The 17422-nt window shown below is 39.3% G+C and overlaps 1 protein-coding gene across 4 annotated transcripts in view; it reads left to right on the forward strand.

Annotated features, from left to right (window-relative positions):
* The window catches only part of CPNE4 (copine 4), a 249061-nt gene that overhangs the window by 50674 nt on the left and 180965 nt on the right, over window positions 1–17422 (forward strand). For 2 of the 4 annotated variants that reach the window (XM_052795187.1, XM_052795197.1), the window contains exon 2: window positions 1773–1957. The exons of 1 other annotated variant lie outside the window; for it this stretch is intronic. In XM_052795187.1, the coding sequence (XP_052651147.1) occupies window positions 1778–1957 (180 nt within the window). In that variant the 5' untranslated portion in view covers window positions 1773–1777. Of the gene's footprint in view, window positions 1–1769; window positions 1958–17422 lie in introns of all 4 variants that reach the window. One more of the 4 variants, XM_052795212.1, reaches the window with a different exon arrangement.

The raw sequence follows: 17422 nt of genomic DNA on the forward strand, positions 1-17422 counted from the left end.
GCTCTTTGGGCTTTATAACATAGTCTAATATCATTACCTTTTCCATATTTTTAGTTTTGCTTTTTTTCTCAGTCGTGTTTCTTTCCTAGTGGTAAATCCAAGGGAATGTAGTTTACGTGATGGCATTTACAGGTAACTGGGAAGGGCTGAAGGAGGCTATTTTGATATTAGGATGTCAGGCACTATGGTTGTGGCATGGCTCACATTTCAAGAAACCTGTTTTATCGTAAGGAAATATGCCTGTAGAGGCTGAGCTAGAGGGTTGGTTAGAGCCCATCCACACTCACTTCACTTACAAACATATTGAACCCACCAGGCTGGGGTTTTCACAGCAGATAGGTGGTCATATAGTAAGTTGTTGTATAGATTTGAATAGATTTGAAGAATTTAAAATGGTTAACAAGCTTTTCTTTCATCTGCAAGGAGAGACGATCATCTGCCTCATCGTTCCCACTTACATCCCTGAAGTTTATCTGTATGTATTAGACGTCCACACTGGTTTGCCAACTCTTCTTACTCTGAATTTAGAAATCCCTTTCTACTTTTGCCTTTATAATTCATAAGAAAACTGGATATTCTGAAGGTGTGGTTTTGTGGGTTTTGTTTTTATTTTTAACTTTGCAGAGTTGGGGAAAGAAAACTTCACTTTCATTTCCGTATTGCCAAAATTTAACTTTCATCAAAATGGTTCTCAAAAATCATTAACCCCTTAGGACAGGGTGTTGTGGAAGAGACAGTGAAGAGGTTTGAAACAGATAATCCTGTTGATAATCTGGTAGGATAAATCTGCCCTCTGAAAGTGTGGAATTAATTTTTTGCAGCTCTTATGTATGGGGTAAGGGAGGTGCAGGCATTAATCCTTGTATTAGGGGACAGATTTTTAGGGGTCAGGCTGTTAAGCTCAGAACAACTGAGCAAATTAAAGCATTCCCATATTCTTCATTGACACAAAAATGATCATATAGTAATTTTTGCGAAGCTCTGTGTTAAAAATGGGGGTTTTATTGCTTCTGTTGAGAGCAAAGGCTTGAGCTACAAGATTGGTGGTGGTGTTTATAATGAAGTAAGGGCTAGAGGTTCCCACTATTCCAGCAGTCTCTGTTCATGTAACTGTGACTCCTGACCCAAAAGGGCACACACAGTATAACAAGAAGATTTGCCAGCGTAAATATCCTGCCTATCTGCTTAGAACATCAGTCTTGACTACTTGCTTAGGAATGGGGGGAGGTAATCTTCTGCAGTAAGTGTGGAAATAGTGAAATGTATTTTGGAATTTAAGGTTGGTATGAAAGAGGCCTTCCATGGCATTTACACAAAAAGTTTGTGTAAGATGAAGCACATGCTTTTTAGATGGAGTATGGAGAAATAAAAGAAGATTGGAGGAGTGCTGAACAAATCTAATTTAGCCTTGTTACTGGAATAAGGTGTTGTCAGGAGAAATTCAGAATTACCATCCTGTCTATCCTTTGGCCTGGGGAAACGCGGCTCTATAAGCAGGAGCAGGGCTGGAAGTTGAGGTCACAGTTCAACCCCAGAGTTCAGGGGCATGCTAGAAAATTTCATTCTGATCTTATTTCTAAACATACAAAATGATGTATTTCTTTCTTCTATAGATATTCCTTTGATTTTATTTTTTTCCCCTCTTGCTCTGGATCTCGTTCACAGTTTTGGGGTCCCATTGGCTAGCAGAATGCTGCGTTGGCTTCTGCATGGAAGGACGGACTGTACTGTGCATGCACTGTTCTTAATGGACCTTTTCTCTCTTTCAGAAGAAGGAATGAAGAAAATGAGCAACATCTATGAATCAGCAGCCAATACCCTGGGAATTTTTAACAGCCCATGCCTGACTAAAGTGGAACTGCGAGTTGCATGCAAAGGCATATCAGACAGGGATGCCCTCTCAAAACCAGATCCTTGTGTTATCCTTAAAATGCAGTCGCATGGCCAGTGGTTTGAGGTGAGTGTTTAAAAAAATGAAAACGATTCTCCTGATGCTTTAGGACGGCATAGACAAACTGAGGCAAAATTCAAATAACGAGAACAATAAAGAGAAGCAGCAAGTTGAAGCCTGTGGCATAATCTTGTAAGAGTGAAGGGAGATTTTCCATTAACTCTAACGCACTTTGAATCAGACTCTTAATGACGCTTTGAACTCCTCTTTGGAGTCTAGATTAAAAATGAAGATGATTAAAGAATGAAGCATCAGGAAACTTTTCCCTTTAAGCTCTCTTGTTTCATAAAAGCTATATAATAGCAGAAATAATGATAGTGACCATCATGCGTTCCCAATCTAAAGAAAAATGCTGTGGAAGAGAGGAGTATTTATTGCTAGTTGGCAAGGAATTTGGTGACAGAGTAGCTTGATTTGCAAATTTTGAGCATTACAGTTGGATTCACAGTTGAAATTAGTAACTTTAATGCATTTACCTTATCAATTTGCCTTGTATTGCAGATTCCATGTTTGATTAAAATCCCACTTCATGTTATTTTACCTAGTCTTAGAAACCATTTGATTGATAAAAGGAAACAGGATGTCTTAGAGACATGCAAATTGTAAATAAAGAACATTAGAATGGAATGTAATATTTTAAATGAACTCTTGGTTATTTTACTTAAAAGTTACACTTGAGTGTTTGTGGTTAATCAAGCTAAAAGGTGTGAGTTTTAATGAAAAGTATGTATGAGACGATTAGGAATATAATAGATACAGTTCATTTTGAGTGAGCATTCATCCCTGTCTTTTCAACAGTTTCAGCATTCAGAATAAGAATGTTATCTATCAAAAGATGCTGTGAGCATATGCAGAAAGCAAAATCCTAAATTCATGAGGTTTTTTTTAATTTAGCATTTTCAGCCAAGTTTGTCAGATGGGGGATTTTGTTCCAGTTATTCTAATTGTGTGGTTTTGACCTATGGACCTCTGAAACTTTTCCAGTGCAGGGTCAGCACCAGCATAGCAAAGTGAAGGTTTTTTGGTGGTATTCTTCCTCTTTTCTTAGTTCGCTGCTGTGGAACTATTAGGTAGGTCCCTGGTAGAAAACCAGTCTATAAGTAGAATTAAAACTCTCACAATTGTCCTAGTGCTACAACATAGGTGTCTTCATGTAATTGAAATTTAAGGGGATATAATAGCCCAAAAAAGGTATTTCTAGCTAGCCATGTAGAAAGGAGCATTTAGCTGCACTGTATATAATCACTCAAATTGTAGAAATTAATGAAGCAATGGACTGAAGGTCAAAATAAGTGAAACGCCCCTGTTTGGAAAGGACAGACTCAATCTTTTGGGCCATTTAAGTTCTCTGAAAAACCTGGAGTGCATTTCACACAGTTTGCCTGTGGCCAGTTATGACCAGGGTAAGTAGCTTTAAATTATATATTCTTATGTTGTAATGGAGATTCCTTTTATTTGATGTGGTTTTTAATTTGGAAAGTGAGTGTCTGAATAGAGTAATTCTTGCAGAACAGATCTCTGCTCACTGATATGATTCTCATCTTATGTCAGTTGCTCCTACTGTCTAATGAAAGTCCAGGGTATTCATTTTAGTATGAACAAAAAGGTTTTATTAGTTTATGTTCCTATCAGTGCTGCAGAGCTAATACAGCTCTGACATGATGAGCCTTTTCCTATTCTGGCCAGCACATTCTCAACAGAATTTTTAATTAAGTTCCAATTGGTAAGCTAAATTGAGCAAAGTCATTCAGGTGTAACTGAAGACATAATTTGGCTGGAAGAATCTTCTGCTGATGACAATCAATGATCCAGCAAGACCCGAGACAGCAGACAGACTAATAATTTAAAAAAAAAAAAAAAATCTAATTACTAGCGAAGTGAGTATATTCCACATAGAAACCACTAAATGGCAACCCAAAGAAGACTGGAACCGAAGAGTTTTGCATCTATGGATTTAGTGACCTCATGAACTGTCTTGAATTTCCAGATACCTTAAACTCCTTGGAGGCTGGATGTCTCCAAACAGACTGTAGCAAAATCCAGTATTACTGAAACATGCATACTGATCACATATTCTGGTTGTGTGGAAGATTTATGAAGATGGAGCAGCTGGGTTGAAGGTGCCTGAAATACAGGTTGTAGTCTGTATATGGTTGTGCTCTTGTGAATAGGTGCTTTTGAAATGTGTGGAAGGTACTGAGGACTGACTGCACAGCTCCTACTGGGCCAGATGGAGCTGAAGCTGGTGGGCTTAGGCTGATGGGATTGCATTTTGCATGCAATTAGAGGTGCTAGGATGTGAGGGATTCACTCTACAGATGCAGACAAATTTTGATAAAACATGTCAGCCTGTTGCTGAGGAGAAATTTTTTTTTCAGTTCTGCAGTACTGTGTGTGCATATGTGTGTGTTTGTGTAAATTATGCCACCCGCACATATAAATATAGAATGAAAATATTCATGCTATTGTAGAGTGGGTAGGTGCTGTTTCCAGAGATTGGAAATGGCATATATATGTTTGGGTTTTTTTGGTTTGGGTTTTTTTTATTTTATGTTATGTTATTTTATTTTAAAACATGGTGGTTTTTCTAGGGGGGGGAGTTCTTTGGGTTTTTTTTCTTTGGTTTTTTTGTTGTTGTTGTTTTTGTTTTGGTTTGGTTTTTCTCTTTCAGTCACAGAATGGATGACATTGGAAGGCACCTCTAAAGGTCATCTGGTCCAACCCTCACTGCTCAAGCAGGGACACCTACAGCCAATTGCCCAGGACTGTGTCAGACAGTTTTTGAATATATCTAAGGAGGGAGACTCCCCAACCTCCCTGGCCAACATGGGCCAGCGCTCAGTCACCCTCACGGTAAAAAAGTGTTTCCTGATGTTCCTGTGTCTCAGCTGGTGCACGTTGCCCACTGGTCCTGTCACTAGCTACCACTGAAAACAAGTCTGGCTCTGTCGTCTTTGTACCCTCCCTTCAGGTATCTATATATATTGGTAATATCCCCTCTGAGCACTCCAGGTGTGGCCTCACCCATCCTGAGTAGAGGGGAAGGATTACCTCCCCTTGATCTGCTGGCAATACTTTGTCTAACGCAGTCAAGTATATCGTGTGCCTTTGCCACCAGGGCACATTGCTGGCTCGTGTTCAACTCCGTGTCCACCAAGACCCCCTGGTTCTTTTCTGCAAAGCTGCTTTCCAGCTGGTCACGACCCTTGGCATGTACTGGTGCATGGGGTTATTCCTCTGCAAGGGCAGGGCTCTGCACTTCCCTTTGAGCTTCATGAGGTTCCCGTTGGCTCATTCCTCCAGCCTGTCCAGGTCCTTCTGGATGGCAGCATGACCCTCTGGCATGTCAGCCGCTCCTGCCAGTTTGGTGTCATCTACAAACTTGCTGAGGGGACAGTCTGCCCCATCATCCAGATCGTTAATTAAGGTGTGAAACAGGACTGGGTCCAGTATTGATCCCTGTGGTACACTGGTAGTTATTGGCCTCCAACTAGACTTTGTGTCATTGATGACCAGCCTCTGGGCCTGGCTGTTGCCCAGTTTTCAGTCCACTTCACTCTCTGCTCATCCATCCCACACATCAACAGGTCCTCTATGAAGATCTTACGGGAGACAGTGTCAAAGGCCTTACTGAAGTCCAGATAGACAACATCCACTGCTCTCCCCTCATCTACCAGGCCCGCATGTGCACAAATATGCACGCATACCTCCCCCCCGCCCCTTTGTGTGTGTGTGTTGATGCTGTCTGAAAAGCACTATCTCCACCAATATAGAATTAAAATGATATATTGTGTCTCACAGGAAAATCAGCAGGTTACTCTTTCTCTCACATGAAGTTTGTATTTTTAGCCTGAGATGACAGGGTGTGATATAGCAGAATTTAAGATTATGCTATCCATATGTACTAAAACACAATTTGCTGATCTGGGGCTGAATTTGAGCTCTTCTGACCTTAGTTTTAGGCAGGTACACCTGCAGGGTGGCCAAATGTTGTACTTAAACTGTTTGTTTAAGGTAATAATTTGATGGCTGTTTTTCCATACTGATTTGAATGTGTTCAAGGAGTTTAATTACTGGACTAAGCTTCAGATGGTGAATGGCTGAGTGGGGTAGTGGAATCAGGCAAAGGTACACGATGATAAATTCCTTTGCTCCAATGATTATTTTACCCACCTGCAGTGTGCATGTCCTTGTGTCATAAATGTTAATTGCCTATAGCACTGCAGTCTTCAGCCGAGATGTGCTAGCACTGAAATTCTCATTAACTTCTTATTTCTAAGAAAGTAGCTTGGGCCTGTTCACAGGTTATCTGCATGTGGCAAGTACACATGTTATTTTGAAAGTCGAGTAAGTTGCTGAGCTGTGTCTGGTCATATCAGATTTACAGGCAATCAGGAGGTGTAATATAGCCTGATGTAGCCAGATGGAACGTGATGTCTGTAACTATGAAAAGAGAAGACGAGCTTAGGAAGACAGTAGCCGTGTTTGGAAATCAGGAAGGGCTTCTTGTAGTTGTACTCTTACAGCTTTTTCCGGCAGGACATAGAGTATCTGCTATCTTGTGGATTTGAACAGCCAGCTGGAGTTTTTCCTTTTTCCCCTAAGTTTTTATTAAACTTGAAGTAACTGCAGAACAAATAAAGCAGCACTCAAAGACAACATGCAGTTGCTAAAATTCATGTTCATGGAATTGCATGAAAGTTTTTGGATGGATAGGTTTGCTTACTGAAATAGTTTTGTTTCTTTTTTCATTAAAATATTATCTGAAGTCACAAGTTTGGTGAAACACAGTGAGCTTTGATAAAAAATGTGTAGGGCAAACCCACAACTTTTCATTTTGCTGTTTTTAAAGTAAAAGGCATTCACTTGTCATTTAGCATGACATTTGATTTCATTTCAATGATCAGCTTGGCATGATTAAAAAACCAGAACAGTTTTCTTTTCTTCTTTTGCTTTCAGCACTAACCCTGTACATCCACGCAGACCTTCACGCAAACAGACAGTAGAGACCAGTTAGCTTGGAAATGCATGGAACTAATTAATGTGTAGAATACCAGTGGAGCCTACTAAACAGGCTACCTAGGAATCAAGCTATAGGAAGGACAGAGTCTTGCTCTTCATCTGTATTTGCTTTTCCCCTTAGTCCTGCTCTCTCTTTTGTTTCATTTCTGAATTAATTCCAGTGTCCTTCTCCTTCCTTTGCCTGCTTGCCTGCCTCAGCTCCCCATTTCCATTCCCAGCACCTGCTGCCTCATTTTGCTCCTCTGCATATTGGAGGGTGGGGGAGATTCCCTTCCCCTTCCTAGCATGGGGGAAGGATCTGAAGAGAAGACCTTGAGGCAGACTTCAGCTACTTGTTTCCATAGATACCCAAAAGTGTCTCTCAGTGTTATCCATCTGTGGCTGTTAGTCCGCTGCAGAAGCCAACAAGCCATGAAATAGGGGAGTCTGTGGATTGACATGTTCGATGACTACCAAAGTGTTCCAAAATAACTACAAAAGCACTATGATGAGGAAAAAAAAAAAAATACATACACACATATATAAATAAACCCAAATAAATACAACCTTTTCAGTTCATATAGATGAACAGAGTAATAGATGAAGGATTTGGATGGATCTGAAAGTTTAACGATTAGAAACAAGAACTACTGCCACCAGCAGCCGTAGAGAATCAGGCCCAAGGCTTGTCTAACCCTGTCTCGCATCTGCTAGTTGGTGACAGCAAAGAAGTGTGAGATCAGGGAAATAACAAAAGTGTCTTTCCGGTTTGCTCTGCCAGCCCTCAGCGATCTGCAGCTTAGCGAGTTCTTAAACAAGAGTTTGTGTCTTTGTAATTAAAAAACGTTGGTAGAATAACTTCCACAACTTTGTTCAAATAATTTGAAAAGTTTTTGTATTTAAAAAATAAACTTTCATGATATTGTGGGACATAAGGGTTCTGCAGCTTAAGTGGTGGGTGAATAAAGTTACATTACTTGTATTTTTTGAACTTGCCACTTGCTGATCATTTTAAGTCCCTTGTTCCTGTATTGGAGGAGATGCTGTGAAAACCCCTGTTCATTTTCTCAGCGCCATCTGGGATTTTAGTCTTCTGATTTGTCTGTGACTGTATATTTTGAAGATTAAGTATATCTAAGTCATCTAGGAATATGGATTAGTTTGGATGGTTATTTCAACCATGTTTATTTCAGAATGTTTTAGAGATGCAGTGCCAAAAGCTATTGCTATATTCCCATAGAGATTTTCAAGCAGTGATTTCGGATTTATTCTCTGCTTTAAAGAGCTGCAAGGCTTCACAGTGGGCTGGTTTATTGGATGTTCAGTGGCTTTTTGGATTATTTTTTTTTTTAATAATAGTCAATGCTAGAGCAGATTCTAGATATTCCTTTTCTGATTTCACTCTAAGATTTCAACTTGGTGAATAAACATCCCGTATAAAATTAGTTGTAAGTAATGAGGTAACAGTAAGATGAACATACCATCTCATGAAGATTTTTCTCTGATAAAGAAAGGGAATTAAATTACAAAATTCCAGTGAGATGTTTTGTATCAGATTATGCACAATTTGGCGGCAGGGAGGTGCTTTCACTGAATAGCTAGTATGAAATTAGCTCTTCTCATTGTGAAAAACTTCTGACTTGTTTGCAGATTTGGTTTTTTTTCCTCTTCTGGATGTAGAATGGGGCTGATAATTGGAAATGCTACCTGCATTTTCTCTGGCCAAAGCTTAGGACAAAGTCTTTAATGAAAATACTATATTTATTGTAAATACCTTTGAATTCATGTGAATCTTGATTGATGAAAGCCAGTGGGGGAGAACTGAGTCTTTAATTGAAATGATCAAGACCTTCATCAGAAAAGAAAGGCAACGAGATTCTTTTTAATTAAGCCACCATGTGGCCAAGGTCCTACTATTCCTGACTTGGAGCCAGCAATCTAGTTGATGGGCCCCTACTGCCCAGATCTCTCAGGTCGTTAGAGCACTTGGTCTTGTGCACAGATCTGTGCCCTGCATGTCTTGCAGGTGATGATCTGTTGGTGCAAGTGTTGATTACTGACCTTTGGACCTAAGAAGAAGTGGGAGCAGTCCTGCTGCATTCATTTCCCAAGGAGTATTCCTAGAAGATGATGCTTAAGATTTTTTTCAGGTGCCATTAGACCTCTCTTGTTCTAACTCATCAAACGGAAAGCTATGATTTTATTTATGCCACGGCAATGTGCATGTGTATATGCCTTTATAGCCTATTGTATCCTCATAATTCAATATTGTACTTTTCTTTCTCCTTTTTTGTTAAGTGTATGTTGATGCTAATGAATGCTTCTTCGCTCAAGACTACTTGGTAACCTCTGTTGCTGCCAAGATTTGCTTCTAGCTTCTTCTTTCTGCTGCTGGTAAACTTCCCTGAAGTCCTTCTGTATGGTGCAAATGACAAAGACAGCTCATCTTTTTCAAACACCACTGGAAGTCTACGGGGTCAGGCTGCAGGCTAATTGAATATTTTATCTCGGTCTGAATTCATCTAATTGGATATTTTACTTTCCAAGCCTTACTATTTTGGAGGCATCCCCTGTTCCAAGGGTTTGCCTGTTGAAAAGCTTCTGTCATTAACTGTTTTAGGAAAAAGAAACTTTCTCTACATGGAGGGAATCTACTGTGAAGTTTTCCTCCATATCCTACAGAACATCTTTCATAATATTCTGTTCAACTCCTAATGCACTGAGTATGTTTTTACAAACATATATGCATAAACTCAAAACCTGGAATTGCATTTTATATTGCCCTTCTTTTTAAAAAGAAGAAAACAACTCTCTTCCTCTCCCAGGTCTTTTCCAACTACTTATGCAAAGTCAGAAGTCTGAAAACTAAAGGCTGTAAATCTTTTGTGTTGGCAAATATTTGATTAGAAGCTGGTACTGGGAATTTTTTCCTCCTGTACCTAGTTCAGAAACATAAACATCATTAGGTTTTGATGAGATTTTTCTTTTTACACACCAGGTAGTAATAAGTGGCTATTTATTTTAAATCCATTTCATAATAACTCTTTTTTGCTTTTATCTCATCCGTCACTGCTGCTTTCTCTTGAGCCTCCTCTTTGTCTCAGCATTTAAAAATAGCCACAGTGCTTTTTTTCCTGTCTTATTAAATCAACTAGTCTTTAAACTTGAGCTCATTTGAATCAGACAGATTGTCTCAGCTGAAGTCAAATACTGTCGCATTGAGTCAATATATATGAACTATCATAATGTTCCACTAGTTCAAACTGCAACTTCTGCCTCTATAGTGCAGTTTGTGAAACATAACACATGCGCAAAGGAGAGAAAGAGAAAACTTGCATTGTAGAAGTCTGTTTTCTTACTGAGAGTGGTCATGTTTGGGCTGGCTGCTTCCTCTCTACCAGAGCTGTGGGATCCCCTGCAGCGGCAGCAGCAGGAAGCTGGCTTCTGGCTCTATCTGTCCAACTAAATCTCTTCAGGTCCCCTGTCTTCATGTCATGGCAGAGTGAAGAGTTTTTTCTCATAGTTTACATAAATGAATAAAAACTTCCTCTACTGGGAAGATCAGCTGTTGGGACCAATTTCCAGGAGCCTTCTGCCTGGTAAATCTGCCTCTGGGAGAGCCATGGAGACAAAAGAATCAAAAGACTTCTGGGATCACATAGTCATTTTTCCATGTTAGGAAATAGTTACCTGCTTAAAAATCAGTTTAATACTGTACTAGCTTAGATGAAAACCTGAATGACCTGTACTTGTTTACATCCTGTTTCAGTGTCCAGTGGATCAGGGATTGTGGAAGTGGTTGAAGAACTCTGTTTCTTGTGAACAATTTCTGTATAAACATTCTCCAGTGGCTGTCTTCAATTAGTGTGCATCAGTGTTTTTGCAAGCAGCACTACGCACATATCTTCCCATTTGTACCTGTGAAGGAGGGAACTGGGCTGAGTGCTCAGTTGTCAGGTTTCTCTATGCCTTTGCAAACATTTGTATATTGTTGCTGGTAGAAACGTCTTGAATGGTTTTAAGCTGCCTGAAAATTTTGCCTTCATCTTAACTGTTGTGTAATTTGATTGCAGACGTGAAATATCAAGAAACACCTGGGAAGAGTTCTCATTTATTCTTGTATTTATTACAATTGGTCAAAATACTATGGCTGTCAAAATAGATGACTTCTATCAATAAAAGCTTTTTTTGCCTCGGAAACAGGGCACTTGAATTACATCCTTCCATCCCCCAGCTGTGAATATTTCCTTGTTATTATTGCACTTCTATCAGTATTTCTAATGATCGGAAGACATGCTTGCAACTATTGCCTTTAGTCATGCTGTTTGATAGTTCTGGATTCATGCTTCACTAACTTTTCACAACTTTTTCTCAGGATAACTTTCCATGAAAGCTGTGACTCTTAAACAGTGTTCTCAGTCATATTAATAAAACAAGAGTTTTCTAATACTTACTTTTTAAACCAGGTCAAACCTTGTAGTTTTATTGTATGAGCAGGGTTAAAAAAAAAACCAAAAACAAAACATTCAAAATGTTTTCAAAATTATCTAAGGAAGACATCAGGAAAAGGGAGAAGGAAGGCTTTACAGTGCTCCCACTGCTGTAACACTGGATAACTGGCCTGGTAATCTGTCACAATTTATATGTTTATAGAATAGATATGAAGTTGTCTGTCACACCTGTAAGACTGAATACTGGTGTATGGTATTTATTAGTACTCTTCATATTATCCAGAGGGTCAGGAATAGATCTGAGGGCTTGCAAATACCCTCCTTTCTATGGCTAGCTAAAAGTGCTTATTTTCTTCTACTGCAGAAAGAAATCAGCCTTTTTCTAAAATGTGTAGCAGTAATCCGTGATTGCACAAAAAAGGACACTTGACCTTTTCTGTACACAAGTGTGTAAGGACAGCCTTTAAACAGAATGACGGCCTCATCAGGGAGAGGTGCTTAAAGGGGAGAGTTTTCTGGGTTTTCATATGTCGGTCTGGGGCAGAGGCAAGGTAACATGGACTGAGAATGTACAGGTGGTGGGAAACCTTCAGCTATGGCTCCTTTGCAGGTCAAGATAAAAGAACTGACAGCCATGAAGGATGAGCTTAAGAAAGAGCTTGCTTTCTCTCTGTCTCTCCCTTTCAGTCAGGAATTAAAACAGATTGTAAAATAAAAGCTGCAGTGTGTTTTCTCATGCAATACTGTATTAGGCTTTTGCAGATATAGATCCTCAGAAGAGCTTTTTCAGAGGCATTCAGCAAGTAAAGGAAACCAGAGAGCTGACAATAAAAATACAAGAAATAATTAGATAAATGCTACTGCTACTTAAAAAAAAAAAAAAAAAAAAGTTTTGATTCCTGATGAAGAGGTAGAACAGAGTACCAGTAGCTCATGTGGCCGAACAGCCTTAGGGAGAACTTTGCAGAAATCCAGCCCCAATCTGTGAAGTAGGGGGATGCATTATCACTGAGTATTCCTTGGCATCAACCAAAAGGAAAAATGGTGTAGTTCTGTATGGGAGGAGTTGCCATATTGCCACCAGCAACCCAACATTCAAAAAAAAAAATACATTTTTGATTCTTTTGCCCTCTACCTGCAGTTTAATTATCTATCCATCAGATATGTAATATTTTAACTTAGATGAAGAGTCTAAGGCTGCTTTTGTCATGGGCAGGCAGATGCACATTTCAGATCAGCTCAGTGATATGCCTGCCTCTCATGAGCTAGTTATTACAGATACATGAACTTCACACATCTCCAGGACTGATTTTTAAGCCTGATTTGACTTTAGTAGTATGACAGATTGTGATAAACCTACAGTAAACAGGAATCTTGGAGCTGGTTTTAAGTAGATAATTCACTTGATTGATTCAGTATCTAATTCTTAACCTTCAGAATGGGACTGAGAGATCATCAGCAACTTGAACCTCTTCTGCTTTTATAGGGAGGGGGTTTAGGGCCTGATAGGAATTGTTTATTGAAGGGAAAGAGCGGTTATGAAACTCTGCGAATAACTGATTTAGAAAAACAGTCTGAATTACTGTAAATGTTCTTTGGAAAGTCTTCTATTCAAATATTGGTATCAAGGGATACCAAATTTATTAAGCTGGTTTGGTTTAAAACCAGTGCATTACAAGATAACATGCTGTTGATATGAATTGATGGAGTTTAAGTTTACGCAAAGGAAAGTAAAATCAATTTTACTGGAATTGTTGTTTTCCATCTTCCCTCATGTTTGGTAGTAGCTGAAAAATATATTGCATTAGTTATGTTGTAATCAGGCCAGAATATAGACTCCAGATTACATTTCCATACAGGTGTGCTGACCTTATCTGTTAACAGATATTTTCAGTCTTTGCCTGAATTTTTTGCATTTTTCAAAAATGGAATGGGCTGACTTTTTTTTCTTTCTCCCCTTGAAAACTTTACAATTTTGCATATAAACCCCATGAAATCCAAGCAGAGCCACATTGCATCATTTATCTGCATAGCTCTGCATTGAGATTTCTTATATAGTTTGTGGTATTCATCTTACATATGTTGCTGGTGGGTGCTCAGAGCATACATAAAGCAGAATACAAAGCCAGAGTGTATTTCTAGATAAGTTACTCCCTCCCACCCTGACTTCCATTCAAAAAAGCAGTGACTGCTTCATCAAAAGTAATTTCTGTCTCTTTTGAATCTTACTTGTCAAAAAAGGGGGGCTTTTGCCTATCAGCTCACAGCTTGCAGACCACCTCACTGCCTGAAATGGTGTCCTTTTGCTTTTGTTGCAACTTTGCTTTAGGTGTTTCACACTTTCTCTTTGGAAGCTAAGGCTGTGTCTAAGTAAAACATCAGAATTGTGATTTCTGCTTTTGTTTCTTTTGCTACCCTTTGCATTCTCCAAAAGAAGATCACAGACAGTAGTGTGCGTAAACTAGTAAGAGACTACTTCAGAGGAGTAAAGCAACAGGGCTGAAAAAAACCCTATTCCTGGCGGAGGGCTTGGCGTGCCTGCTACCACCACCACACCACTGCTGCTGGCAGCAAAGCAAAATGCTTTTACCAATCCTGGCTCTAAAAAGGTGCTTACTTGCCAAGAAAATTTCAGGGCACTATGGACAGTCTATACAAAGTGTGTACTATTTGGGTGTAGATTGCTTAGGTGATCTGGCTTGACAAATTTACCTGCCTTTTGTTAAAAGTCGCACTTAAAGATGGCAAAATAAAAATATAAGGCAATTCTTGGTTTGAACAGTCTCCTCTAGAAGAGCATGTAAGTCATTGGAACTGGAATCATTGCTGTAGCTCCCTATCAATAATTTCTATGTTCAAAGACCTACAGTGTATCGTTCAGCCAGTTTCTTTCTAATTTAGGTTGAAATTCATCATAAAATATTAACTGCAACTATCAGAGGTAAATCTCATCATGTCGTGAGATGCTCAGTTTTTATTCCACACCACCAACCAAGGATGTTGTGTTTTTGAAGCAGAAAACTATCCGTTGTAGTAATCCGAACTTTTCATGGTATACTTAATCAGAGGGAAAAATAGGAGGTTTGAGGCTTTTGTTTTTCAAATGTTTGGAAAAACTCATTGCTTTACTATTGTATCAGCCAGCTCGTGCGTGCTGTTGGTGTAGAATTGGCTACTGGTGTAGAACCAAGTGCACTACATCACTTCTATATGCTTCTTCAGGGAAACATTATGATGATTACTGTACCTTGTTGTATTTAACTTTAAATGCTGTTTGAGGGCTGATTAGTTTGCTGTAGCCTTGTTACTTGTGTAAGCTTAACAGCTTATGCTGTGTCACTGCTATGTGAACCAGAGGAGTTTCAATAGCCTTACTCCCCTGGCTGCCCTTTGGATTCCACATGGCTGCACAAACTGTTTTTACAGACAGTGACATTTGCTGTTTTAAAACTGTATTTGCACTTCTCCAGCTTATATTGGGCATGCTAGCTGCCATGCATCTGTCTTTCCTATTCTGCACAGGAATATACAATATAAATGCCTATGCCTTTGTTTCTCTATTTGAAGTTATATTGCTAGTTATCATCTGATGTTTCAGTTGTCTGTTTACAGCCCAGTGTGTGCTTAATTTTGTTCAAGGCCCTGTGCTTGCCTGCTTGCTTCCTTGGTTCTTTAATATAAATCCCAAAGTGGTTCCTTGACCATCTTTGCATTAATCTTATTCTTTCTCTATTAAGAAGTTATTAATGTATTTTGTAAGGAGTGTCCCTTCTTCCTTCCTTAGGATGGTGGGACTTTCTTGATGTTCTCCTGTGTTTAGCCTAGTAGCTCTGTGACGAAGTCACGTGCAAAATGTTACAGCCAAATTTTCCTTTTTTGTATATATAATTTACATTTTTCCCTGGGAATTTATAGCAATTCTCTAATAATATTGGAAACTGTTGATCATAACTAATCCTGTGGTAGAGAGTGAGACTTATCCTTAACAAAAGTTAAAATTCTACATGCAACAACTTCTAGAGATTTTTGCCCAGATCTTGGTTGGTTGTGGATTTGCTGCTCAACGTTAAATTGCAGTATTGGCACCAAAAATAAAGTGCTCGCAGGGCTTGCATGCTTGTTTATTAAATCTATTTTATAGACTTTGCTTTTCAGGATTGATCTAATGTTGTCATGATTTAAAGTGGCCATGTCCTGACCTTCAGGTACCCCTGCTTTCTGTGGGAAAGAAGGTGGTTGCAAGTCACAGTTTTAATGGAAAATAGCACACTTAGTGTAGCTCTTTCAATTAAATAATAATTTTGCCTTTGACCTTTTCTTCTCTTATGGAAACCTTTCCAATTCACATAGTTTGGACTTAAAGAATGAAAGGAATCATTATTGCACTTCAAGGAACCATTCAAAAGCCTGAAGTTTTTCTTTATAATGTAGAAGAGCTGCTTTGCTAAGCTGGGCATCAGCAGTTGATGTTTGTGTTATTTCTGGAAAGGTAATACTAAGAACCCCAAGGAATACATGCATCTTTAATAAACTTTGAAACCAAGGAAGTCCATATTTCTGAATACATTTTAATTGTATCAGCTGGGAATATTTTTAAATAAGATTCTGGCACAATGATAGAGTTCACAGAGTTTACGTTGTCATAGTATGCCTCTTTCCATCTGTATATCCTCTTTCAAAGCAGCCATGTGCTATTATCCATTTAACTGGAGCACAGCTGATGTAGGCTAATTATTTTTTCCTCCTCTTGTTGTATCACTCTGCTTTTTATGCTGATTTTAGGTGGAGTTGGAGGTCAGTCTATTTAAAGAGCACACACTTTTATCTCAATGTCTCTTGCGAACCGTTGCATAATTTGCCTGCTCCTGGGGATCTTTGCAGTGAGAATACATAATTTACTGACTATCTGCCTGCCTTTTCCCTTTCCTTTCATTACAGATGCGGGGAGGAAAAGCTGAAAAGGAAGCAGTTGTTATAACATGTATGCAGAACCAGTTGGTAAACTGCTGACCAAATTTCATACTGTGTCATTCAGAAGTCAGCTTTGTGCCAGTGGTTGCTGTTATGACATGAAATACAATGGAAGGCTGGTGTGTCTCACATAGTACTGAAGACAAATGTTTATGATGGATTGGTTTGTTCCAAAAGCAGTTGTTTGAGCTTTTTCATAACATGATTGTTGATTTCTGTACAGCTCTATATTGCCTTCAGCCAGTGTTCAAAATCCCAGGCTACACCTTACTTTGTGACCAACATTCTTTTATGGCAGCTCTGGGAAACCTCATTCTGCCCAAACAGGGAGCTACTGAAAGTCCTGAATGATCTGGCTGTAAGGGCTCAAGCTAGTTTTATTTGAGGATTGTATGTATGTGTGAATGGGGAAAAGAGGAAAGCAAGATAAGGTGGAAGAGACACTAGTGTAGAATCAAAATGAGACTGTATCTAAAAACCAATAGGCATGGAAACATCAATACAGCCTGGAGAGCAGTGGAGGGTGGTCCCAAGAGAAACCTAGAGAACAGGCTTTTGGATCTGAGATTTTTCTAAAGGACGTCTATGGGTGTGAGGAAGGAAAACTTTGGTCGTTTGACTTGTTTATGAATGTTTTAAAATAGTTGCATCAAAGGTACTGTGTTGTAGAGAATAAGTCCTGTGAAGGGTGGCTGAGGGAACTGGGGTTGTTTAGCCTGGAGAAAAGGAGGCTGAGGGGAGATCTTATCACTCTCTACAACTACCTGAAAGGAGGTTGTAGTGAGGTGGGTGCTGGTCTCTTCTGTCAGGTGGCTGGAGACAGGACGAGAGGAAATGGCCTCAAGTTGCAGCAGGGGAGGTTTAGATTGGATATTAGGAAAAATTTCTTCACCGATAGGGTTGTCAAGCATTGGAACAGGCTGCCCAGGGAAGGGGTTGAGTCACCATCCCTGGGGGTATTTAAATGACGTGTAGATGCGGCGCTTAGGGACATGGTTTAGTGGTGGACTTGGCAGTGCTCAGTTAACCGTTGGACTTGATCTTAAAG

This window comes from Harpia harpyja, chromosome 1 (assembly GCF_026419915.1).
Source record: "Harpia harpyja isolate bHarHar1 chromosome 1, bHarHar1 primary haplotype, whole genome shotgun sequence".
NCBI classification, from domain to species: Eukaryota; Metazoa; Chordata; class Aves; order Accipitriformes; family Accipitridae; genus Harpia; species Harpia harpyja.